Genomic DNA, 20250 nt, shown 5'->3' on the forward strand with positions numbered 1-20250 from the left:
TGTGACACATTCAACATCCTCTTCCAAGCTTGTTCCTGTTTAAGGTGGAACAGAATCTACTATGAAATCCTAACAAGAGGGTGGCAAAGCAAAAATGGGCCTTTTCTGTGGTGGCTCTCCATTTGCGGAATGCTCTGCCAAGGGAGGCTCACCTGGCACCTTCATTGCATATTTTTAGCTGCCAGGCAAAAACATTCCTCTACAAGCAGACCTTTGCCTAAGTAAACTATCTGTGGCTTTTTAAACTGTGTGTGGGGTATTGTTTTTGTTTACTACTATGGTATGTAGTTTTGTGTTTCTATATTGTAAACTGCCCTGCGATCCCTGGATGAAGGGTGGTATAGATATTCAATAAATAAATGAAATCAAAGGAAAGGTGGGGTAGAAATATAATGAATAAATTTACCTGTGCACCTGTATACATCTCTAAGGGAATAAGAAACCTGAGGCAGGAATATAAAATTCAAAGTGACAGCTATGTGATAAAGGATCAGCAGTAGCAATCATTTCTTGTTCCATGGAGCTGTGAGCCACACCCATGAGAAATAACTCTGCTTTCAAAGTCACTTAATCACAGAATGAAGGAGAAGAGAGTCAGGCTGCTCTGATGTTTCCAGGTTTTGTTGTTTCTTTTTCAGAAGTTAGATTTGCTTTCTGATCACTTTAAAAACAATAGGAATTGAGGTCGGCTCAGGAGTTGATACTCCAAGCACTTCCCCATGTAAGGAACCCAAACAGATGAGCTTTGCCCTCTCAGCTACAGTAACCCTTGCCTTAAAGCAAAATTATTTTGGCAACCATCCCAGGCCTGGCAGGTCAGAAGAAAGGGGAAGAAGATTATGCCGCAACTGGGGGAAAGTCTCTGGAAAGCACTGAAAAGCTCAGGGACGGGAATAGTTGCCAAAACGGCCTTCACCACTGATAATCAGCACATTGCAGATACTCATGTCAGCCTGAGTTGGCAAAAGAGAATTGGAACGCCACCTCCCAGTCCAGCAAGGCACACACAGAGACCTGGCCCACACCGAACCCTCCGCAGCCAGCATCTGTCTTCACCTCCTTAGGAATGTCTTCCCACACTTTTAGAATGGTGTTTCTGAATAGTAAAACAGTATATATACAGTATACGAGTTAACTCAAGAGCTGCCCCCCCCCACCGCCACCCAGCTTTCTTTACAATAAATGGAAACGGTTTCCGACTGATCTTAGCAAATTGTCAGCTTGAGCTTTGAGCGAGTCTGCCGAAGAGCCCAGGGCGTTGCTCATGTTGACTTTGTCGTTGCCCTCCTGGTGTCGGCTGTTATCGTCCGCCGTGTCTTGCTGCTTGCAAAGAGCCTTCAGCTCAGAGCTGTCATTGCCTGTGGGTGCAAAACTGTACTTCAAATGCTTTCTTTTCCCTTTCCTTCCTCGGCAGGATTTATGTGGGCACCATTCATGTGATACTCTGGGAATGGCTGACGTTGGAACCATATGCTCTCCTGAGCGCAGCTGTGCAGTGATTGAAGATGACGGCCTCCATGCGGCTTTTACGGTGGCTCACGAAATTGGTATGCAGTGCCTTTTCTGTTCCCTTGCCAAATACAACACTTGTAACAGCTGCATTAGTAACCAAAATACTTTACAAGTAATTCCAGATTTCCCCCTGGTTCACATATACACTTGGGGATTAAGGCTGTGTACATAGGCACTTTGGGGTTAACTAATAGGGGATCAGAAGGCAAGTGGAGGTACACAGTAGGTGTTTCCTTTCTGACAGTGTCACTTTTAAGCAATGATCGGAATGGAAATTGGAGGGCTGCTACTGTCCATTCATGTCCCTTTCAAAGAGGGGTCCCTCCCATCAATGAAGAATTTGAGCTCACTTGGCGGGTAAACAGCTTTCTATATATGTCTGCCTACTGGGTTAAGTGGCTTGCTGTTTATATTGTACCACCACATTCCTCTGAATGGCAAGATGCAAGTTTCAAATGATGGGGTAATTGGAAATTCTGGTGAAAAGGAGCACTGTTTATCTAGGGCAGTGGTGAGACTGTAGGGGTGTAACTTTAGATAGCAGTGAGGTTCAGATAATCAAGGCTCGTCTATTGGGGATTCTACAATAATTACAAAATAGACCCAGGAACAGACACCAGGATTATTTTGGAATGTTTTCTTGGCAGGAAAAAAGAGCTGACATTAACGTTCACAAGCAAGTTCAGATTTTCAATGCCATCGCCCAAGTGTATTCATGAACTAGAGATAAGCAGTTAGTTTCCTCCTTGGTGTGTGTGTGGGGGGGGGGGGAGTTATTAAAATTTTCTCTCTCAACATTTCCTCTTCAAATAGCTAATTTTGACATTTGCAAGTTCATTCCTTTGCAGAATAGTAGTAGCTTGAACACTACTGCAATTTTTTAAAGTTGGTATTTTGGGGTATATTTAACAAAAAATATATTTGACTGGGTGGTCACATTAGCTGCCAGCTACAATAGCATCAGATATTAACAGCAAGCTTTGGTATCAAGTTTCACTTCCCCTCCCTTTTTTTGAATGGCAAAAATAATGTAAGGCTTTTCTAATGCAGATATTCCTATTTTATATTATACGTTAATTAACCACCTTTCAAAATACAATATTTTCGCAAGGCAGCTTAGAATATCTGAAACTGCCGCACAACTAAAAACATATACAATTATACTAACAATGCATCATACAACCAGGGAACAATAACATCGCACTATCCATAACAGCAATTTCATAGAATTGTAGAGTTGGAGGGAATCCCAATGGCCATCTAGTCCAGCCCCCTGCTGTCACATGGAGGATGGAGCAAGCTCATTTTCTCCTGCTCCAGATGCTGGAACCTGAACCAATGGCTTCATGTTTCAAGAAATGAGATTCCAACTAAACATCAGGAAGAACTTTCTGATGGTAACAGCTGTCCGGTATTGGAACGGTCTCCTTCAGGAGGTTGTGGACTCTCCTTCCTTGGAGATTTTTAAGCAGAGGTTGGATGGCCACCTGTCATGTATGATCTAGTTGAGATCCCTGCACTGCAGGGGGTTGGACTAGATGAACCTCAGGGACCCATTCCATGTCTACAGTTCTAAAGTGGCAAAATAGCTTTTCAAAGCCAGCAAGCTCACTGATTAGCACACCAGAACCCCTCAAGGTGCTTTGTAGTCCTGCTTTCCTGAGCCAAGCCAACCTTCCCTACTGACTGGCACCTTTGGGAAGATCAGGTCTGTTTCCAGTGTTGTTATTTGCAGTAGCAGGAACATGATTCAGGCAGCTCAAGCACTCCATGGCACATCGGGTGCCGGTGGGCTGATGTGAAGTTTCAAGTGTGCAGCACCCAAGCTGCAACCTGAGGCGTGCCCTGCACTACACGTTCTCTCAAAACATTGCCAGGGGAAGATCATTTGTAGCTTAGAGCATGGATGTTAAGGAAAGGGTTATTGCTGAGTGCCAGAATGTATGCTCTGCATGTAGAAGCCCCCCAGATTCGATTCCTGGTATCTCCAGGCAGGGCTGGAAAATACTGGTGTCTTACACCCTGGAGAGGCCTTGCCAGCCTCTGTAGATATTATTGAGCTATAGAGAGGAATGGTCCCCCTTAAATGCAAGGAAGTTTCCTGCATTCCTAAAGTGTGGGTCGGTTTCAGCGATGAACATGCACAAACACAGCAGCTGCTTTTTTCAGTGCCCAGAGAACCCAGAGCTTTTTCAGCTTTAATTCATGTAAGGAAGATGATCCATCCAGTGTTTAGCTAGAGAACAGCTGGTTGTAAATTTAAACGACAGCCTTTATTTTACTCTGAGATGTTAAGCGCAGGAGGAAGCAGGAAGAGAGGGCTGTTCCAAAATCAGCCCTCCTTTTACCAGGGGGTCTCTTGTGCCAGCTAGACATTCTGTAAGATGGAATATAGGGTGCTTCTTGCCTGAAGTAACAGCCGTGGTGAAACTCGGGGTCCCTGTTTACCAAGAGAGTAGACTTTTCAGGTCGACATTTGCCTTGCATGCTAACATAGTCACAATTGCTAGAGATGTTTTCCATGAGGAACATTAGCTGTGCAGAGGGAACACTAAATTTAAAAATGGAAAACAGTTCTCCCTCACCCCTTTACATTCTTGGAAGGGAATAACAAGGCTAAGGGAACTTTCAGAGAGTGCCAACTACAGCTTTGCCTTGTAACTTGTGCCAAACCAAAGTAAAGTTTGCTTTGGGAGTATTGCCGTGCCAGTTCAGTTTTCAAACAGCGAGCAGGTAGGATGCAAGAGTGTTGTGCTTAATATCATTTGACCCTAACATAAAGAAACGCACAAAATCTGAAATCATGGGTTTTATTAGTAGTGCTAATGTAACTACTGACACCGGACACCCTTTAGCAAAGGGGGAGCTCTAGTCTGGAAACATTTGGAAATAGATCGTAACAGTGGCATATTACTGAGGCTCGCCACCTCAGGAAACAAGCCATTTGAGGCTGCCAGGTGTCACTGAGAGCTGAAAGGACCTGTATCTCTGTGGCAGAAAGTATCAGTTGGCAAGAAGAGACCTCTGCCTGAAACTTTGGAGAGTGGCTGCCAGATAGAGTAGACCTAGGATCACCAACCTGGTGCCTGTGACTGCCATAACACCCATGAAGGCTTCCAGTGACCCCCTGGGGAGATGCTCCAGTCCTACTAGAAGTAAAGTTATTATGGGGGAAAGCATGCAGGTATCCCTAAACCAGGCATGTCCAACAGGTAGATCGTGATCTACTGGTAGATCACTGGACGTCTGTGGTAGATCACTGGTAGATCATTGGCTCCCCCCAAAGAAGCTGCACAACTGTGGCTCCCCTAAAAATAGCTCAACATTTTACATCCTCCCTGAAAAAAACTCAACAACTTTGACCTGAACCCCAAAAAGGGGGTAGATCACTGCCAGTTTTTAACTCTGTGAGTAGATTGCAGTCTCTTGGGAGTTGGCCACCCCTGCCCTAAACAATTTATCTGAAATGAGAGTGGTGTTGGTACAGTCAAACGTCAGTTCCCAAACGCCTCCATTTTGAAATGTTTTGGCTCCCGGATACCAAAAACCCGGAAGTAAGTGTTCCGGTTTTTGAACATTTTTCAGAAGTTGAAATGTAGTAGTAGACTGTATTGTTGGTCCCCCATTCATGGTGCAGCCTTCCTAGGAAGGCTCACTTGAAGCCAGCAGCACTAGCTTGAAGAGGCCAACTAACCCCTTTTTTATTTTCTGAGTCTTTTATCTTTCATACAGTTATAAAAAATTGCCAGTGTTTCTTTCTTGTCTGTTTGCGGCTTTATTTCTTGTGACATTGTAATAGTGTAGAGAGCACCCTGGATATAAATTTGTTCAAGGGCGGTATAGAAATCTGCTAAATTAATTCTATATTTGCTTCCAGCCTTCTCTTTAGGTATAATTCAAACTGCCAAATTGCTCATGTGACAACAGCAAATATCACATAAAAGGTGGTTATTTGAATTTTTTGTCATAAAGCAATTCAGTGGCTGTTAATGGGAAGGGGAAATTATTCCCACATGAAGAGGTTTTTTAATTGGATGTCTGAATCCATTCTGTAGAAATTTTATTTGCTTTTGGACTCCCTGGTTGAATAGCTTCTCTCAAATAGGTTTATGCTACTGTTATTCTTGCATAGCCAGCCCTTTCAAAAGCTGCACAGTCTCGTTACTCTATCCTACATAGGGATGAGCAAACCTTGTTGTTCTCAGTTTCTCATTTTTCCAGTCTTAGGTTCAGATAAATTATTATCACTTTAGTGCGAATTTCTCCCAATGCACACATTTGTGTACATGTTTGTGCAAGTCTATCCCCTAATATAATGCATTTTCCTCTACGTTATTTTTACTAATAGATGCATTTTCAGGCACTAGTACATTCACTTTTGTACACATTGCTTGGCTGGAGGACCGCACTGAAAAATTTGGAGGAATCTGAATGGTGTCCTCTGGGTGTCATTGAACTGCAACTCTCATCATGGCCAGTGGTCGGGGATTCATCCCATTTGAAGGGCACCACATTGGCTAACCTTGCATTAGAGTAGTAGTTTCCAGAGGTCTGGCTGTGTTAGTCTCTTGCAGAAAAAATACCCAAGTTTTATTGTTTCATGGTACCTCAAAACAAATGACATTAGCATTTGGTAGTAGACACCGCTGCTGCTGCTGCTGCTGCTGCTGCTGCTGTTGCTGTTGCTGTTGCTGTTGCTGTTGCTGTTGCTGTTGCTGTTGCTGTTGCTGTTGCTGTTGCTGTTGCTGCTGTTACAAAAGTTAACCTAGCCACACCCAGAGCTCTGAAGAATGTAGGAAACAACTTGCGGAAGTTGCAGGGAGACACTGAGATCGGGAGTGAGCTTTCTTCTCCTCCTCCTTGCTCACTTTCCTCCTTGCAGGTTAAAGATGCTGACTGAATAGGGAACTCCCATCTTTATTTGAGCACAGGATTTCCTGGCTGTATCCCTTGCATTCTGTCTACCAGACTAAGTACAGACGGGTGTGTGCAGCCTAAAGGCCCTCTCCTAAATCCACTCCAGTCTGGATAGCATTCGGGGGGTGCAAACTGAATAAGCTCTTTGTCTGGACAGTGGGCCACTCCTTCAAGAGGGGAAATTTGTTTTTTTCTAGCTACTTTCACCACTAGTCTTAACAACTTTCACTCACCAGCAGCAGCTTTCACCACCATGCAATAGTGTTAAAAGTGCTCTTTTTAAAAAATAAAAAATGGAAATGACATAGTCACATGTCATGGCCTGTATGAGGGCAGCATGAAAATTAACCATTCAGATTGATCAACTCCAAGCATTTCCTTACTACAAAGAGACTTTCTTAGAAAATGAATTAGTTTACGTTACAATTATTAACCTTGGCCAAATTGGAGATTGGAGGAAGGGCTGTAGCAATCTGGTAGAGTACCTGTTATGCATGCAAAAGATTCCGGCTTCAATTCCTGATATCTCCAAGTAAAGCAAGGGAATTCTAGAGAGCTGCTACCAGGCAATTTAGCCCAGAGGGAGGCAACTTGTTGCCCATGAACCACATACAGCCCCCAAACTCATATTATGTGGCTCCTTGTGCCTCCTGAAGCTACCCATTTTTGCATTTTAGTTCTTCTTTTCTTCCCTTCCTTCCTGTTTATTTCCTCCTATTTATCTTGTGGGGTGTTTTTTTTAAGTGCTCCCCCTCGCAATGTAATTTCATACAATGGAAGGCGCAGTATTTCATTTGATTAAAAATAAATTCATGTTTTATTATTATTATATTTTTTATTGTTTTCCCAAATACAGAAAGAAAATAATAATAAATAAAACAATTCATCTGTTACATTTCAATTATATTTAATACAGCTATTACTATACTAATCCTAGCCTCCAAAACATATTAATGTTCTGCCAAACACAACTTCCTTCCTTCTCCACTTTTGGTTTTCAGATCTTTCCTCTTATGCGCTTTCTCCCTCTTTGTCTCTGTCATTCTCTTAAATAAGTCTATCTCATTTATAGACAGAAACATCTATTGTTTCTATTGTAGGTTTTATGTTAATCCTGTCAGTGTATTCACATTTTTACAGTACTCCTTTAAATTGTCCACAAATTTACTCCAATCTTTTTGGAACTTCTGGTCTTTTTGCTCCCTTATCCTTCCAGTCATCCTGGCCAGCTCTGGATATTCCATCATCTTAACCTGCCACTCGTCAACTGTTGGAATTTCTGTTGTTTTCCATCTTTGAGCCAATACATTCTGGCGGCTCTGTTTTTTAAAATTTTTACATGCAAGCAGCGTGCCCGAACAGGACTACCAATTTTACTGATTCAGTCCTCCCCACCCTGGTGCCCTCCAGACACTGTTGGACTCCAACTCCCATCAGCCCCAGCCATCATGGCCAATGGTGAGGAGTGATAGGAGTTGTTGTCCAAAAGCATCTGGACGGCACTAAGTTGGAGATAGTTGTAGTGGTCTGTAAATAGAGGGCAGATCAGATCAGTTTTTTAAACAATAAGAATCCCTTAAACTCATAGTTCTCAAATATTAAAATGTTTTGTCCTGTTGAGCTGTAGGGGACCTGCTTGGCTGGGAAGTTTTACTGCCCCCTCTCTCTCCCCCACCCCCTTCAACCTCCACAACTTGAGTCTCCATCTGTTTTTGGACTACAACTTCCATCATCCCTAGCTAGTAAGACTAGTTGTCAGGGATGATGGGAATTGTAGTACAAAAAACAGCGGGAGACCCAAGTCCAGTGGAGTGGCCATGTTAGTCTACTACCACAGATGGAACTAGCTTCACCATCTTACAGATATTTCCATGAATAGCTGTCTTTTAAAAGCATGCCATAAGCTACATGGCCCTAGACTCAGACATATCCCCCCCCCCCCGCTCTTGGCAAAAATTACTGTTGTTACTGATGGTGTCAAGCCAGATATATCCAGAGGTCTGAACAATATAGAAGTAGAGTTGTGGAAGGAAAAGGCTGTATACCAGACAATGGTCTAAGATGTTCCAGGAAGTGGTCATGGAATGGTCATGGGACAAATCTCATGGATGCAGGAAAATAACTTCCATAAGGCTAGCTAGCCGCATGCACTGCATCTGTTTTGCATGTGGTTGACTTTTATGTATAAGTATGTGTGGGAGGAATGGAGAAGACAATAGAAGAGAAGCAAAGAGGGTTGTACTGGCTTGGGGAAAGCTTGGGCATCAACAGAGATCAGATGGGAACAAATGTTTCTACTCACGTTCTCTTCCTTCATATTTCCAACCACCAAGCGCTCAACCCCAGTTGATATTTTAAATGCAGCCAGGCTTCCTTTGTGTTACAGTAGAAGACTACGGGTGTGCAGAATGAGTTACAGTTGCAGAAATCAACAACCGCCAAACCTCCTGAGATCAATGCCTTAGTCAGTATAGATGAGGGGAGTCCTGGAACCTTATCTCAGGACAAAATATATAGGTGAGTGGAGCAATTGCAGGAGCGATGAGGTTGGGGCAGAGGCAACTTTAGGGCAGCGTGACTGGTTCCCCTGCATTGAATGCAAAGCCAAGAGGGGATTACCACAACTATGGCGCTGTGCATATGTGCAGAATGGAAGGTAGGGTGCAGCAAATTTTGGCGTTGCACAAGGTGCCACTGAAATTTGAAAGACTGAAGTCCACTCCTGATTGGGGATGCTGTGTGTCTGCGGGGAATATGAAATTATCTCTGTGTAGGCTTTATGTTCTAGCATGCTTGAAAAAGAAAGAATACTTTCTGCACAAACCTGCCATAGCTGGAAATAGGGACTCCTTGCCCCTGAGGCTACCTGGGTCTCAAGTGACAAAGCTGTATCAAGGAGCACCCCCACGTAACAGACTTGCCCTTTTCAGTGGAGTTCAGGCTCTCTCTCCCCACTTCTGGGGCTCAAGAATTTCAAATTACAGTGGCACTAATGCCCAAACTCTTTCACCTGGTTTCTGAATTTCCCAGTGGCAGGACAGTAAGGAGGGTCTTGCTGGAAGATGCCACCTTACAGGCAAGAACATAGAGAGGTACTCCCTCAAATAGTTAGGTTCCACACTGTTCAAGACTTTATATGTCATTTGTAAAAATCAGAATTCAGTCCAGAAACAAAACACCAACTAGTGCATATATTGAATAACAGGTGTAATATGGTTCCAGCTGGTGGCCCAACTCAGAAGAGGCATCACAGGAGGTAGATCTTTATTAGGTTCTGTATGAGATAAATGTCAAGGTTGGTGCAGTAGAGATGGTTCGGAGGTCTAGGCAGATGAAAATAGGAAGATGCCCTGCTGGGTCACAGGGTAGAGTGCAAAGCAAAGGCAGTCTGCCGTCAAGAGCTTTCTTTTTCCTGATGGCATTGGTGCAAGTTTTATTTTACTTTTTTATATGTAGAATGTAGCCAACTTCCACTGTAACAGGTGCATTCAAATCTGGCATGCAAATTTTGTGAGTCAGTAATTTATACACAATTCTTAACCTAATAGCAGCATGCACTGCTTTGAGCAAACACTGTGTTCCATATGGGTAGTTTGTTATTTGAAAAGTGCATGCAAAAACATTGTAAAATCCACTGTTGCTTCTTTCTTTCTTTTTTAACGCCCGTGCTGAATAGGGAGCCTTTTGAGTTGAAGGCTTGTCAGGATAGCTTAGATAAGAGCAATCCCTAGGCTAGACAGGAGCAAATCTTTTGGAGCCCTTATGGGCAAAAGAAACAATTGTGAAGGATGTCTAGCTTTCATCTTGGCCTTCCCCTGGGAGAGATAAAGTTTGGGCAAATATCCAGGTGTCTGAATCAGGCTCTGTGGCTTTTTCTAAAAACCCAGAGACTATAATTAACCCACAGCTGCTCTGCTGACATCTGTGGGAAGAAAATATTTAATGCATTCACATTGTTACTTCTTTGAAAAGTTCCCCATTTAAGCTTCTGGTGCGAGCAAAGCATTTGGGCTAAGCCCCCATAAACATGCTTACTCGGGCAAAGAGAAAAGATGAGCACTCAGCATTAAGCCTTGGTGAGAGGTGAGCGATAGGGCAGAGACTTCAACTGTTGCTTTCAGCCTTGGGCATGACCTTTGCAAAAGGTTGCTGATTAATGCCAGTTTAAACTTTGACTACAAATTCTTAGCTTGCCCAGGTCTGTTTTCATTAACTTGTAAGGGCAATAATTGTCCCACCTGCTGTACGGACATGATGGCATGAAATTTCCCCTTTCAGTGAAAGCTGTTCTGTTCTGTAATTGGCATGTCGGAAGAGAAGGAAACTCCTTTGCTTCAGAATAATGGGACTCTTCAATACTTTTTCTACTGCTGATCTTCTTGAGTGTTTTTAAAAGCCGAATCCAGTCTTGCAGTTACAGAGGCTGTGAAGTGATTTTTAATGGGAACTCAGGCATGTGAAAATCAAAGGGAACAATTCTAGCCGAGACCATGGTAGTGCTTCAGACACAACAGCATCTCCACTTGAGTTTGGCTGTGGTTAGAGTTTGTGCTGATCTCTGTGTGAATGTACCCTCTGGGGATGATTAGATTAAGAGAGGTCATGTTTTCAAAAGTTACACAGCAGAGCTCGAAACCTCAGCCAGATATCCAGAGCCAAATCTCAGTATCCCTGCCCTCCGGAAAGCAGCAGGAAAGCGAGATTGACCTCAGCTCTTGGAATCTATGTTTGAAGAGGGCCGGGGGGGGGGATGAATGTATGATAAGCATGGGTGTCAGTATCTATTATATTTTTACTGTCTATCAATGGCAAGCAGTGGCATTAGTAAACAATATGATAGTAAAGGTAAAGGTAAAGGGACCCCTGACCATTAGGTCCAGTCGTGACCGACTCTGGGGTTGCGTGCTCATCTCGCGTTATTGGCCGAGGGAGCCGGCGTACAGTTTCCAGGTCATGTGGCCAGCATGACAAAGCAGCTTCTGGCAAACCAGAGCAGCACACAGAAACGCCGTTTACCTTCCCGCTGTAGCGGTTCCTATTTATCTACTTGCACTTTGATGTGCTTTCAAACTGCTAGGTTGGCAGGGGCTGGGACCGAGCAACGGGAGCTCACCCCGTCACAGGGTTTCGAACCGCCGACCTTCTGATCAGCAAGCCCACAGCACCACCTGGGTCCCTAATATGATATTAGACTCCCATTAAATGTTAGCATCTTGATGTTGAAATTTGACCTTGAAGAAATATGACCTCTATGTGTGTGGCAGAATATAACAGGGCGGGGGGGGGGAGTTTTCTAATAAGACAAACATCTTTGTAGCTGACTGGTATTCAGGATCATACCACGTGTGTTTTAGCACTAAAGCTTTACTGTTTTAATACCTTAGCATTAAAAAAATCCTTATCTGCAAATCATTAGCTTCAGGCCAAGGCCGAAGCCAGATTTTTGGGGGGGAGGGGCAACGTGCCCTCTGATTGGCTGCCTCTCTCCCTTGATGGGCTCTGGCAGTCTTGCCTGGCCACGGTGGCAAGTAGCAGCAGTGCACCAATTCGTAAAGGTGTAACTGGACGATCCTATTTTAATTTCCCACTATGCTCCACTGTCATGTTAAATGACATGCCAGTTTGATCCGGCTGTCAGGTGCTGCTCATAGCACCAGGCCAGGAAATTTTCTTGAAGGGGGGCCCAGGGTAGGTTTTAGTGGCACCCAAAGATGTCTGATGCTGTAGCCAGCCCTGGTTACCCAAAAGGTTTGAAAACTGCAGCCTGTAACAAGCATCACTTCTTGGTGTGTATCTCGCAAGGAGCATGCCTAACGCACTGCTTTTCAAATCAGCACATTGCTGTGTATGTACAAATAAACAAGTTACGGCATAGACCCTTAGTCTTTGTGGCTGACTCAACCTGGGCAAGTAGCTTGACATCCTGCTGCCTCAGTTATGCCAGCTGGTAAGTTAGGTAAAAGTCATGGCCACAGTGAGAAACAGATGTCTCATGCGAGCTGTGATTTCCTGAGTAAATATATTGTAAGACGTGTGGCATTCTTAGCAAGCTGTGTCACTGCTTCTGTCCAGTGGTCCAGTGTAAACATAGTGACGGCAATACTCTGGTGGAATAAAATGTAGTACACCTGTGCGTAGTAATAATTCTTTTCCAAACACTTCTGTTTAACTTCATTTTCATGTCTATATGTTGAATTGGACTGTGGAATTGCACTGTTTCTCTGTTTGCAGGTCAAGGTAGTGGGAAACAAAAATATAAGCAGTTTTAGATTTGCTTTTGAATGCCATGTATTAAGAAACAAAACAAAATTCCTACATTATTTAGAGCAGAAGTACGTAAACCGTGGTCTTCAAGGTTGATTCAAGTGGCTCAGGGGAAGGCTGCAGAACAGTCATGAATGCTTTCTTTCTGACAGTGACCAAGGCCATTTTGATAGGGAATTATTGAACAGCTAACAAGGTCCTGGCCAAAGGCTCCTGATCGTCATACTATGGTGTTGGTTTTGCTTATGATGTCAGCACTGGAGAAAAAAAATGTTATTAAGAACAAGTAATGTATGTGCTTTGATTTGTAGGACAAAATAGTTTATTAGAGTTTATTAAGCTTATTAAAAAGGTTATTAAATGTTCTGCCAAGACCCCCAGCCATTTTCAAGTGGGTAAAGGAAAATTAGATTAAGGACCACTGATTTAGAGCATGCGTTTTGGAATTGTCATGGTCCTTTGATGAATGGGCAGTGCATGTCAACAGAATTCCTGTATATATGCATTCCATTTGATTCCCTTACATGTATGTATGCATTCATTCATCTGTGCAACTATTCAACACAATTATTTTCAACAAAGAACTGTGCTGACTTCTTTTTTCCACACACCTCTTTAACCATATGCTACATATGAAAGATTCAGTGAAGTAGAATTGAAATCTATGAGATTATACTGAAATGTTTGGTATCTAAGTTGCAAGCATAATATCTTAAAACAAACTTCAGAATGAAAAAAGGGCTAAATACAACAAGGCAAAATATTCTCGAACCAACAAATCAGACTCTAAAATCTGTCAGCAGATGTAAGCACCGGGAATATTCTCTTGTCCTCTTGTTGCCACTACAACCACCTTCCCTTTAAAAAGAAAAGAAGAAAAGCTTCAGAAACAATCCAGGGTTTAGACCAGGCATCCCCAAACTTCGGCCCTCCAGATGTTTTGGCCTATAACTCCCATGATCCCTAGCTAACAGGACCAATGGTTGGGGAAGATGGGAATTGTAGTCCAAAACATCTGGGGGCCAAAGTTTGGGGATGCCTGGTTTAGACAATCATTAAGCATGCAACTGCAGCAACAAAAATTCCAACCCAAATATTTTTGGTGAGGCCCCTTCAATTGTGCTATGATGTTTTCAACCTAATAAGTGAAAATATGTGGTTGCTGCAATCAGTTCCTAAAGTAGCCGAGCAGAGAGAATATCTAATCACAGACCTGCTTGTAAAACTGAAGGGCATTGCTTCAGTTGCAAGGGGGGTGAGAGGTGAGAGAAATGAACCCAAATAACGCTGCAAGTTGTAGTGGAATAAGTCCTTAATGTATAGCTTTGATTTAGCTAATGGAAAATCAACATGAACTTCACTACTTCTATAAATATGGACACACATACCCTAAAAGTTGGTCATGTAACCACTGTTCTGTTAGGTGTCAGCTGTGTAATGTTACAATCATGCTTTTCATAATAATTTTGGCACATTTCTAGACATCAAAGTAGGAATATTTAGCACAGAGGTAAAACATGTAGAATTCAAGTCTGTCTTGAACAAATACAACATGTTCAGATTCGTTACTCATTTTAACCTTCTCCCATGCAACCGAGGGCGCCTAGCCGTGTGGACCAGTGCTCACGGGGCTGTGTTTTGTGCTGAAACTTAATAGGACAGCAAACCTTTAGTGTAAAAGATGTCCCAAGTTCCAGGAAAATTCACACATACGCCTGAGATAGTATAGTATTTTAGCCAGTCAAAACGGACATATGGACCAACTGAAGGAGGTTCGGGTAGGTGTCCAAATCTACCATGTACCAATATGTCTTCCCAATGGGAATGGTTTTACTTTAACCATCTATTTGAGCCAGTGTGGCGTAGTGGTTATGAGCGGTAGACTCGCAATCTGGGGAACTGGGTTCGTGTCTCCGCTCCTCCACATGCGGCTGCTGGGTGACCTTGGGCTAGTCACACTTCTTTGAAGTCTCTCAGCCCCACCCACCTCACAGAGTGTTTGTTGTGGGGGAGGAAGGGAAAGGAGAATATTAGCCGCTTTGAGACTCCTTCGGGTAGTGATAAAGCGGGATATCAAATCCAAACTCCTCCTCCTCCTCCTCCTCTTCTTCTTCTTCTTCTTCTTCTTCTTCTTCTTCTTCTTCTTCTTCTTCTTTGTTATCATACCATTATTCTGGCACAGAAGATGGGAGTGACCTGCGAGTGGGCCTACTTTTCTTTGTGACAGGATCCCACCGGCACAGTGATACTGCTCACTGGCATAGATTTCACTCTGCCAGTATATTGTTGCATCAGTGAAATGCATGTAGTTGTGATCCTGTTGCGCTCCTCGAGCATAACTGTAGGATAGGATTGTTCCCTGGTTTTATCCCCCAGAATTTTCTTATTTTAGGACACTTATTTTTTTAAAAAAAAAAAAACTGCATCCCAGTACTTGCATCTTTGTACCACCAACAGGCTGTTCTATTTATCTGATAAGGATGTAGCAGTGTTACGTACCAATGGAACAGAAACGTAAAAACTTCCCTTAAGCACTGTTTGCTGAGGAACATTATGCCAAATCCAATTCCATTGATCAAGTAGAATTACCCATCCCAAATCTATCTTGGCTTGTTTTCATACGAGTTTTCTGTAATATATAAGCCCAATATAATTTCATTAATTTTAATTACTTTGTTTCATTTCCCTTTGTAAGAAATGTTTCAGAATCTGTTAAATGTCCAAATCTTGAAATTAAATTATGATAACACATGTTCAAACCCCAAAGTCATAGGCATCTTTCCACTGCGCTTATGTAAAGTATCGGATGCATCCCCCGTCCCAGGTGCTTATCATGATATCTACACAGTATACATATATAGGATGCTTCCAGGTAAGCTGTTCCTCTGCCTACCAACATGCCTGACAGAGAGAATTACAGGAGCAATGTATTAGCTTGGCGCTTCCAGTGCAGACACGCCTTTTTCTCAGGACACCACACTAAAACCAGCTCATTAACATGCCATTGGCTTTTTCAGAACAAGCTTGATGTCAGTTGCAAATGACTATAATAAGAGCTCAGTTACCTCAGAATTCATTGAAGTGCTGAGTGTCGCCTGCCTGCAGTGCCTTTAAAACAGTGAGGAGAGCATCCTGGTGCCACTCATTTGATGAGTTTGATGCGCACTCTGTGATAACATCAGCCAGGGAGACAGCAAAGCCAGCACTGTCTTCATGTTTCTTAAAGGCACCCTTTGTTTCAGGATGGCCTTTCAAGATTTTTTGGCACTGACAGAGAAAGAAGACTATACAGAGCCTCTGTCTTAAAATTTCTTCCAACCTGTTGGAAGTACTGTATACGAATCCACAGCTTGACAAAGGGTGCAGTCTGGCCCATGGTTACATGTCAGGTCCTTTTTGTTATTGTTTGTTTCAGGAGTCCTTGGTATACACAAGCATTGTACATGCTGAATACTGTGCTGAACGTTTTCTGGTGATTTCAGAGCATTATCTCCAAAATGGCAGTGATTTGAAAGGGGAAATTTCCCTCTGGATGTTCCCTCAGGGATAAAAAAGGGATGAGTCGAGAGAAGTGAAATTAAGCAATGTGGTAGCATGGAATGACAGCAACTAAGGGGAAACAATTTTTGTGTGTGACGCACCTTTTCGTTCGCCACCCCACCCTAGATCTTAGAAACAATCTCCCACACCTTCTAGTGTTTCCCAGTGAGTTGCGGTTGAAGCTACAAGGACGTGCCATTTGTAGGCCAGTAATAAAGTAATAAGGGACCCAGGTGGCACTGTGGTTAAACCACTGAGCCTAGGGCTTGCTGATCAGAAGGTCGGCGGTTCGAATCCCTGTGACGGGGTGAGCTCCCGTTGCTCGGTCCCAGCTCCTGCCAACCTAGCAGTTCGAAAGCACGTCAAAATGCAAGTAGATAAATAGGAACCGCTACAGCGGGAAGGTAAACGGCGTTTCCGTGTGCTGCTCTGGTTTGCCAGAAGCGGCTTTGTCATGCTGGCCACATGACCTGGAAGCTATACGCCGGCTCCCTCGGCCAATAATGCGAGATGAGCGCGCAACCCCAGAGTCGGCCATGACTGGACCTAATGGTCAGGGGTCCCTTTACCCTTTTAATAAAGTAATGCTACTTCTTCTGCCAACTGTGGGATGAAGTGCCTTCTTTAGAATGAGATGTGTTAACAAAATCTATATGCCCATTGCTGAAGTCTCAGGAGAGCTGTGTGCTTAGATCCTACAGTACTTGCTAGAAGCTTAGAAGTGGGGGCAGCACATATTCCCCTGTGGTGTATCAGTTCTTTCACTAGCTTGCATTATCAGATTTGTGTAGCAAGCATCCCTTGCTTGCACTTCAACTCCTCCTCTATAGCACATTGTAGCCAGGATCATCTGCAGCAGTATGTAGCAGTATTGAGCAGTAGACCTTGGTCTCACATTATACCGAGCCGAGCTTATGTGTGTCTCACTGATGCACATGGTGCCTTGGAACGCAACCCCTGTGTAAATGGAGAGTTGCTTGTACCTGGCAGGGGAGGTAAAAACACTATACAAACACTAAGCTATAAATATCTATACAGTAGTTTTATATCTAGAATAAAACTTACTGGTTTTCTATGTTAATATCACACTGTGATAACGAGCTAAATAGTCGTGGTCATTTCGGTGGTGCTGGTTCAGAATGGCCTTCTCAATGAAAAATGCCTCATGTTGACATTGCAATCTTTTTGATGCCAGATTAGGAGTTTCCTATTTCCCTAGATTAGATTATTTTAACTGGAACTGCTTTCTTTGGTCCTTGGTTTTATGTGTTTGCTCTACTACCTTTTTTGTGTGTTTTTGTTGAGTTATCTGTTGTTTTTGTTGGATATGTGAATAGTTTTAATCACACTTTTGTACGCTGCCCAGGAATCTCCTGCTTGAGGGTGATTAAGAAATATTTTAAATGACTAAATAAATGAAATACTGATTTTGAGGATAGCTCAGTCAGTAGAGCATGAGATTCTTAATCTCGGGGTTATGAGTTTAAGCCTCAAATTGGGCAAAAAGATTCCCGCATTGCAGGGGATTGGACCCTCGTGGTCCCTTCCAACTCTACAATTCTATTATTCAGTTTATTTAGATTATTTATATCCAACTTTATAGTCCCAATCTCATTCATTAATCTTTGCAAGTATAATCAGAAATAACATAGTGGCAGGTTTATTCGACAAGCTGCTTTTTTGTCCCCTCATTCTTAAATAAATGACTAATGAATAAATAGTTGGGTGGATATTTTAATTTAAAAGGAGTATTAAGACTGAGATGCTATTCTGTTTTCTTCCTTCAGGACATCTCCTTGGACTTTCCCATGACGACTCCAAATTCTGTGAGGAGAACTTTGGTTCCATGGAAGATAAGAGGCTTATGTCTTCTATCTTAACAAGCATTGATGCTTCTAAACCCTGGTCCAAATGCACTTCAGCAACAATAACAGAATTTCTGGATGATGGCCATGGTATGTATGGATATCTTAGTGTCCTATATCATGCTGGACATTATGTGCTGCTAGGAACTTAAAAAGAAAAAGAAAACATTTTAACTCTAATTTATAAAATATGTGTTTGTTATTCTAATTAGAATTGAAGTTACTTTCACTTTTCTCTAACGTTCTTCATGCTATTACCGTACAGTAATTGCTATCTGGTTCCTACTGTGCTAAATGCAATGAAGTACAGCCCCTGCATCTCTGCTGCCGCTACCTAAATGAGGAGGAAAAGCAGTAGTAGGAATAGTAAAAAAGAGTGAGATGTTGTATTAGTAATAAAGGTAAAGGTAAAGGAGCCCCTGACCATCAGGTCCAGTCATGTCCGACTCTGGGGTTGCAGTGCTCATCTCGCTCTATAGGCCGAGGGAGCCGGCGTTTGTCCGCAGACAGCTTCCGGGTCATGTGGCCAGCATGAAGAGCAGTGCATGGAAATGCCGTTTACCTTCCTGCCAGAGTGGTCCCTATTTATCTACTTGCACTTTGATGTGCTTTTGAACTGCTAGGTGGGCAGGAGCTGGGACCGAGCAACGGGAGCTCACCCCATTGCAGGGATTCGAACCGCAGACCTTCTGATCAGCAAGCCCTAGACTCTGTGGTTTAACCCACAGTGCCACCTGGGTCCCTTGTATTAGTAATAGGGGTAGATAAAAATAAGTAGCAGTAGCAAATAGCAAAAGGATTGCAAATAGGTAGATTATTTACAACAGTGTGAAGTAGGCCACTTTTATCACCAGTTGGCAGGTGGAGAACTAAAATTGAGCAAAGTGACTTGCCCAAGGCATCAGGGGCTAAATAGAGATTTCAACAAAGGTTTCCACGTCTTTTCAGAAGACAGCCCTGCTTCAAAAAGCTGACAGTTTGATTTATTTAGCTAATATTAGTATTTCAGTGTTCTTTCCCAGCTTCTCCTTAACAACAACAAAATGCTCTTAAAATCCTTCACTGTGCTGCTAACGCAACTGCAGCTCTTAAACAACCCTTTCAAATTCCAGAATGCTTAGATAAAAATGACCTAACTGAACGAATGGATCGAGTTGTTATGGAAACTGAAATACTTATGGATGAAAAGCATACTATATGCATGCAGGTCTTGTAAAAGGCAACATTGTGTAGGATGGTTTTGAGTGCTGTGTGCAATCGTACGTTTCATCCCATTATCAGTTGTCGATAACTGCCTCTAACCCAGCCAAATGGGCGGGGTATAAATAATAAAATTATTAGCATTATTAACTTTCTGCAATTTTAATAGGGCATTTATTAAAGATCTACAGTTGTATTTCCCATAGTATATCTACACTCCTTTAGTGTTGTCTTAAACACATTGCATTGCAGTCTTATCCAAGTTAACATTAGCTGGACAAGGATGGGATTGCTGCAAAAGTCCTTTGGCTAGTGTAGCTCCAAATCACACCAGCTTGGTAAGTTGTGATGGTATAGTCACAAGATTTAACATATGGTTAAAATCAGTGTAAGTTCTGTGCAAATGTAATTAGAATGGCATAAGGAGAAGCAAGGGATAGGGGTCTCATTCTGAGATGAATGGGTAGCTTAGTCTGATTCTTATCCTCCCCCAAGCTAGGCCCCAACTCCCCTGTTGGCATCAACAAAACAACTTATGTGAAAATAAGCACTCACAAGGGGTAGTGGAGAGCTCAGGAGAACTCCTCCCCCTCCTCCATACCCTCTTCCCACTATCACTAATGGTGGATGATGCAGAAGCCAATCATAGCACACCATCAAAAGTCCATGAGGCACACTCATACATTAAGGTGTGTGAATGTTCCAAAGAAGCAACTTGTGAGGTGGAGTCACTATGCTATTTTCCTGGCAGGTGGGACACTGTTGCTTACTGAGAAGGAGGCAGTGGGAGAGGTCAGCAAAGTGCAGACACGTTGGCAGGAGTGCCGGATTGGCTATACCCATGCATTTGCACCTCCCTGTCACTTTCTTCCCCTCCCTCCCAGCAAGCAACAGCGACCTGCCTACCAGGAAGCTAGCATAGCAGCTCCTCCGCCACCTGGCCAGCTGCTTC

At 43.0% G+C, this 20250-nt stretch overlaps 1 protein-coding gene across 1 annotated transcript in view; it reads left to right on the forward strand.

Moving 5' to 3' along the window:
* The window catches only part of ADAMTS5 (ADAM metallopeptidase with thrombospondin type 1 motif 5), a 52126-nt gene that overhangs the window by 13854 nt on the left and 18022 nt on the right, over positions 1–20250 (forward strand). The window contains exons 2-3 of the mRNA XM_035115079.2: positions 1415–1547; positions 18021–18188. Of these exons, the coding sequence (XP_034970970.1) occupies positions 1415–1547; positions 18021–18188 (301 nt within the window). The remainder of the gene's footprint in view (positions 1–1414; positions 1548–18020; positions 18189–20250) is intronic.

Source organism: Zootoca vivipara, chromosome 4, assembly GCF_963506605.1.
Source record: "Zootoca vivipara chromosome 4, rZooViv1.1, whole genome shotgun sequence".
Classification (NCBI taxonomy): Eukaryota; Metazoa; Chordata; class Lepidosauria; order Squamata; family Lacertidae; genus Zootoca; species Zootoca vivipara.